Source organism: Gossypium hirsutum, chromosome D10, assembly GCF_007990345.1.
Source record: "Gossypium hirsutum isolate 1008001.06 chromosome D10, Gossypium_hirsutum_v2.1, whole genome shotgun sequence".
In the NCBI taxonomy this organism is placed as follows: domain Eukaryota; kingdom Viridiplantae; phylum Streptophyta; class Magnoliopsida; order Malvales; family Malvaceae; genus Gossypium; species Gossypium hirsutum.
Window position 1 is genome coordinate 46,665,364 of NC_053446.1, and position 6,632 is coordinate 46,671,995.

Below are 6,632 nucleotides of genomic sequence, written 5' to 3' on the forward strand. Positions count from 1 at the left end.
AGGCACCAGATCCAACAAAAAGAGCAACAAAAGAATAGAAAAGTCACAAGAAAGCTAAAGTATGTCAAGTGTTTTAGTAAATACTCTTAATAGTATTTAATTACTATGAAGAATTACAACTGAGTATCATAGGATCATTACAAATGAGAGGGAAGGGGTCTTTGTTTATAGTTAACTCACCCAAAACTAACTATATAGATTGAGTTACATTGACAGTCGAGATTAAAGCCTATCTACAATTGAGATTCTTAAGGGATTGACTCAATCCTTTAATATTACAAAATCAAATATTATCAGATTACAAATCTTCTAAGATTATTTTTTATATTTACCAAGGTAGCCCTAATTTTCCTTAAGTGTTTCATTGGATCACCAATATTTCAAGTAGATAGGTTTCTCCACATGTTCCACGAATCAGGCCAGTTCATGGGAGTCAAATAAATTTTATTTCATCAATTGACCTCCGTAAGACACTCTTTACACATTCAATATGGATTTTGATCTGCAACCCATGATATAAACACACCTAACTTGTTTTAATAAAAATAGAATTATCATACTTGGAAAATTAACTGTCTGCAACTTCAGTTTGAAAGTTAGAATTTATCCATTGATAGAGTGTAAATTCAAACATACATTGCATTACACAATTAATTAGGAATTAATTAATTAATTAATTAATTGAGTTTATAATTAAATAATCGCCTATCACATATATAACTAAGTGTAAGTCTATGTAAACTATCTTGAAAAATAATAGTTGGGAAAATTATAATCAATTCAATATGTTTCTTTAAAAAAAATCTCATAAAATTGGTGTGTAAACCTGCTTGCTCTTCTTCTCTCCTATATATCTTTTCTTTTCATTTGTTCCCCGTCTCTCAAATTATATGAATCTCCAAATAGTTTTTAATAAAATTTCATGATCTTATTCTTCTAAAAAATGTCTTGATGAACGATAAAGATCATAAGGAGCCCACAAATGATCAACCACACAAGGTTTCCTGGAATCAAGCCTCAACCATGGCTTCCCTTTCCCACTCCAATGGAGAAGGCTAATGGGGCCAGGGTGAAGATTCCTGCATTTGCCTTCGAAGTTATCGCCACCCAATCCATGCTGGTTCCACCTGTGATCCACTGGCTTAATGTTCCCAGCCAAAACCAGCAAAAATGGTGGCAAAGAACCCAAATGATATATCCTTTTCTTCTTGTGGAATGCCATCCATTGCTCAACTTTCTTCGTATACCCTCCTTTTCTCCATTTATCAACATCCACGACCATAACCCCTGTGTTAAAATAACATGGGTTCCTTCCTTGAAATGTATTCGACAGCACCGGGTCGGACCAGAAAGCATCGTTGAAATAGACTGTAAAGTTTGCATGGCAATATTCTGGGGCTGCTAACACCTTGTCTTCCATGTCTACATCCCAAAGCTTTCCGATATCATCCACCACAACCAGGTCTGAGTCTAAATAAAGAACCCTTTTCACATCGGCCGGTAATATATCAGCGAGATAAATCCTTGCGTAGTTCAAAGGCTGGTCCAAAGCTTGTCGGATCGACTTGGATATCTTCCCACGAACTCGGTTGGAATCGAAACGATAGATCTTGAAATTCAGGTAAGGGAAAGTGGATTCGATGCTGGAAACCAGCTTCACGTCGGAATGAGCACAAAGGAAATGGAAGGACAGGTTTTCGGGGCAAGTCGAGTGTTGCAACATGGATAAAACAGCCGCCATTGTTCCACGGAGGTAGTTTTCGTCGAGGGTCATTGCAATGTGAATCCTGTCGTCCTTGTTCGATCCACATGAATCGCCATTGCGGAAAGCCGGGGCTTCCCTGAACACGGGAAGTTTAACCGGAGAAGGGTCGTGAATGATGGTTCTGACACGGATGGCGACTGTGGTAGTGACGGCGGAGTGGAGGAGGAGGAGGAAGGAGAGGATAAGGCCATGCGGCGAAGCAATAGGGATCGATAAAGTTCTCCACAAGGCCATCCTGTGCCTGGCTTTTTGGGTTCTTTGGGGGAGGGGGAGTAAAAAGTCGAAGGTTAAAGGATGAAAAATAGAGCAGGCATTTTAGATTAAAAACTAAACCACAAAAATAGGGGAATAGATATAAAAAAGGGTTTGTAGAAATATTTATTTTGATGGTTAAAGGGTTGGATGGAAGAAGATGAGCAAATTATAGGAAAGGAAAAAGGAAAAAATAATTTAAGATCGAGGAAGGACGAGAGCAGGCTAGATTTTTGGAGATATGTTTGGGAAATCTATTTTTTCCATTTCCCCATTTTGAGATAACATTTTCAGATTTTTCTGTTTCAACAACGGTGGAGACTTACTTATATATCTTTGGGTTTTGGTTATTTTAGATTTCATCACTATCATTCCCACACGTTCACTACAGGCTTGTGTTTGCTATAAAAAGCTGCCTTGGAATTGTACTTTCTTCCCATCCTATTTTTTCATTTTTTTTCTTGCTCAATTAATTTCTTTTCAATTTATTACAACTTCCCCATGTTTAACTCATTTTATTGCATGCATTTGCCATACTCTTATTATTTCAATTAAATTGAGTCTTGAATTTGGAATATGTATATGAATCCAGGTTAGGCCAAGAAAGAAGGGTTTGGTTGCATTAGGTTGTTATAAGCCGAGTTGGATCAAGTTTAAGTATGATATTAACATATTTTATGTTTATTAAATTTGATCCAACTCGAATTATGGGCCTAAAATTTTATACTAATAATTTTATACATTTTTTAATATATCTATATTATATTATTTTAATATTTAATAATTTTATACAATTTTTATTGAATTTTTTATATAGTCATCTGTAGCATTATATATTTAGTATATGTTTATTTTTTAATGTGTTTTAAATTACATAATATATAAAAATAACATAATATAAAGTATTATAAACTCAGACCTTGTATGTTCAAGCTCGAGCCCGACCCATTTTTAAACGGGCTTAATTTTTTATCCAAGCCCATTTTCTCGGGACATATTTTTGCTCAAACCCTCCCAAATTCAAGGCGGCCTTTGGGCCTAGCGGAGTAACCCAGTCCATGAACGAGACTAATTATGACTATAACTATTTATGGGCCGGGTTGAGTTTGGGTCCTGTCCGGTCTATTTAGATCAACTTTTTAAGTTTTGATCTAAAATATGGATTTATTTTTTGCCCAAGTTTAACCCTATTCAAAAAAGGTAAACCCAAGTCCGATCTAGTTTGACTATATTTAAAATTTTTAATTAGTTTTTATTTAAAAATATTTTTTTTAAATATAATATACTAAATGCACTAAAAAAGATTAAAATAAACGCTTTCTAACATATTAAAAATACATTAAAAATATTTATATTAAAAAATATTACCATAAACATAATAATTTTTTTATCATATTAAAAACCACAAATAAATATAATAAATGTTTTGTTGTGTTAAATATAATCTTTAAAATTTTATATTTTGGTTTAGGTTATTTAGTTGGGTAAACTTTTCTTTTAGGTTTTGAGTAATTGGTTTAATTGTTATTGGGTTACTAATTTAATATAAATATAATTATATATAATTATTATTTAAAATATATAATTAATATAATTATTTTTCTAACATATTTGGGCTAAGCCGGGCTTAGGCCAAAAAAATCTTGCCCAAGGCCCAATTCATATAGAAAATGGGCCTTAAATTTTATCCATGCCCATTTTTAGGCCTTGTATTTTTATCCAAACCCCCCATATTTTGGGTGAGCCTTCGAGCCTAGGCAGGTGGTTCAGTTCATGAGCAGGTCTAATTATGATCGAACATTTTGTAATATTCTTTAATCTGAGAAGTACATTTATTTTATTTTAAGCATGATGTTTTATTTGACCCTCCAATTTTACAGAAAAAAGTTATTTTAGCCATTCATTTAATTTTTCTTCTTTTTTAGCCCTTAAACTTTTTTTATTAAATTGCCCAAAATGAATGAAAAAATTAACGTTTTTTTAACTTTGTTGATGTGACATGCATGTGGGTTGTCACGTGAATGACACATTATGATTTAATTAATTTTTTAAATTTAAAAAATTCAAAAAAATAAAAATTATTTTTTTAATTTTAAAAAAAATTAACTAAATGTTGACATGTCATCCACGTAAATACTATGTCTGTCGAAACCATTTTTTTGAAATCGAATTTTATTTTAAGAAATGAAAATGGGAGTCGTGACCTATCCTTTTTATGAGGTGTGATCGGGTTACCTCATAATTTGATCGTTTTAATAAATGGTTTGATTAAGACAATAATTTTTGGTCTACGAAATTCAAGAATTGTGTTCGGGAGTCGGTTACGCACGAGGAAGGATTAGCACCCTCATAATGCCCAAAATTGTTACCTAGTTGATTAATTAATGTCTTAGTGTTGAAAATTAAAATTTTGAAGAGATTTAAAATACGATCTTTTATTAAAACATCACTAAATTAATTTTTTTATGAAAAATGGCTTATTTCAAGTTAATCTAGAAGAAAGGATATCATGTCCCGTAAGTTAGGATACAATGTCTTAAATCTACGTAAACGGGAACAAGCACTAAAATCTTGTTTTTTATTTATTTTAAAATAGATATTCAACTATCTTGGTTTTAGAAAGAAGTCATATTTCGTAAGTTAAGAACACGACTTTCTAATTCCAAAATAATGAATAGTAGCCTCGGTTTAAAATTTCCTTTTTATGCATCACGCGAAAAAACGAACATGACACTAGAAACAATAGGCATTTTACTTATTCGGGCATAATATAAAAAGGAACAAACGTTTAAATATAACGTATGGTATAATGATAATGAAACAATATGAAATGGCTAGGTGGATAAAATATTGGAATAATAAATAATAAGTAAATGCAGGTGTACTACAATAATAATAATAATATAATCATAATAATAATCATATCATAGGAATAAAAATGGGAGATACATGTTTAAAAAATAAATGGGCGTGACATGAAAATGCCGAAAATAATAAAAGAAATAGTAAAAAATAAAAAATAACAATGGCAATAATAATAAAATGTGCCAATAAAAGCATGTGTATAATAAGTATGTGTAAAAAAAATTAAATATATTGATGATAATCAAATAATAATAATAATAATAATATAATAGTAATAAAGGCAAAAAGAAAAAAAATAAAAATGAATACACGAAAAAAGAAAGAATAAAAAAATTTTAAATATTAAAGAAAAAAAGAAGTAATAACTAAGTACATAAGTAAATAAATAAATAAAATAAAAATAAATAATCTAGGAAGGGTCGAAACTATATAATAAGGACTAAATTGAAACTTAAATAAAATTTTAGGGGAGAAATCGGGATAAAAACAGAATATGGGACTAAATTGCTACACGCAAATGAAAGAGAATGACCAAATGGGGAAATATTCTATGTCCTTATACGCACTGTTTCATGATGGACTGAAATGAAACAAAGCCAAAATCGCAAGGTAAAATTAAAAAAAAGGAAACATATTAAATTGAAACAGGGCAGAAAAGCAGAAGGGCCAACAGCGTAAATAACCCATACACTAAGAAAACACGCGAATCCTATGCTTACGGGTCAGGTTTCAGGTTTGGCCCCCCAAAACGATGTCGTTTCATTACTGCTATTTAAGTTAATTTAAAAAAAAACACTTCAACCCTTAAAAATTTAAAAAAAATCTGAAAACCTTCTCTTCTTTTTCTCTGAATTCCTCCCTTGGCCAGTCATAGCTCCAGCGGACCACCGCCGCACCAGTCGCCGGCAACGGCTCCGCCGTCCACGGTTGGGAAACTTAAAAGTCCCCCTTTTTTATTTTTTAAAACCCCGATCTAAACCAAACATTTTTTTTGAAATCAAAAAGAAAACGAAAAGAAAATGAAACGCGAAGAGAAAAAAAAGAAAAAAAAATTCAATCTCACTTGTTCCAGACCCTCATACTGGAGGTCGCCCTCGACAGCAGCGGAAGGTGGCCGGTAGGTGAGAACCCTTCTTCTTCCTCTCTCTCTCTCTTTTATTTTTTATGTATTTATTATTCTTTTTCAAAAAATGAAAAAAAAATATAAAGACTACCTTTTTATTTTTAAAACTTTCTTGTTTCTTTCTCTATTTTTTTTGTATTTTATTTCTTCGTAAAAAGTACACTGTTTGTCTATTGTTCTATTTTTTTTCCATTTCTTGCGCTGCTATTGTGTTCTTTTTTGGTTTGTTTGTAGGTGTCGGAGAGGTCAACGGAGGCGGGAAAGGTGGTCATTTTGCTTCTTTGGTGAAATAGTGGCAGCAAGGGTGTTAGGCCCCGGGATGAGGCACGAGCAATGCAATTGAGAAGGAGCGGCACATATGAGGAGCTAGGGTTTCCTGCTAGCTTAAGATAGTAGGCCATTTGAGCCGTCTAGGGTTTTTAGGTTTTGGCCATTTGGGCTTGTAGCATATTAGGCTACATTTGTTGTAAATAGACTATAGTATATATATATTATTTCTATTTTTATTTTTTTAGGGCCTGGGAAAAAATGCCCCATTACAGCTGCCCCTCTTTGCTCGTTGACGTGTAACGGGAATGGAGCAAAGACCTTAAAAGGGCTAATTTTGCCTGGTCTTGCCGAATCTCG

At 32.4% G+C, this 6,632-nt stretch overlaps 1 protein-coding gene across 1 annotated transcript; it reads right to left on the minus strand.

Annotated features, from left to right (window-relative positions):
• Positions 1-693: 693 nt before the first annotated feature.
• LOC107915985 (probable galacturonosyltransferase-like 4) lies at positions 694-2,160 on the minus strand. Its single transcript, XM_016845155.2, has one exon. The coding sequence runs from the start codon at positions 1,997-1,999 to the stop codon at positions 929-931; it is 1,071 nt and encodes a 356-aa protein (XP_016700644.2). The 5' UTR covers positions 2,000-2,160; the 3' UTR covers positions 694-928.
• Between the last annotated feature and the right edge of the window lie 4,472 nt (positions 2,161-6,632).

What these genes read in the sequence shown, in the direction of transcription:
- LOC107915985 (XM_016845155.2), bottom strand. Translation starts at nt 1,999, where the DNA reads ATGGCCTTGTGGAGAACTTTATCGATCCCTATTGCTTCGCCGCATGGC.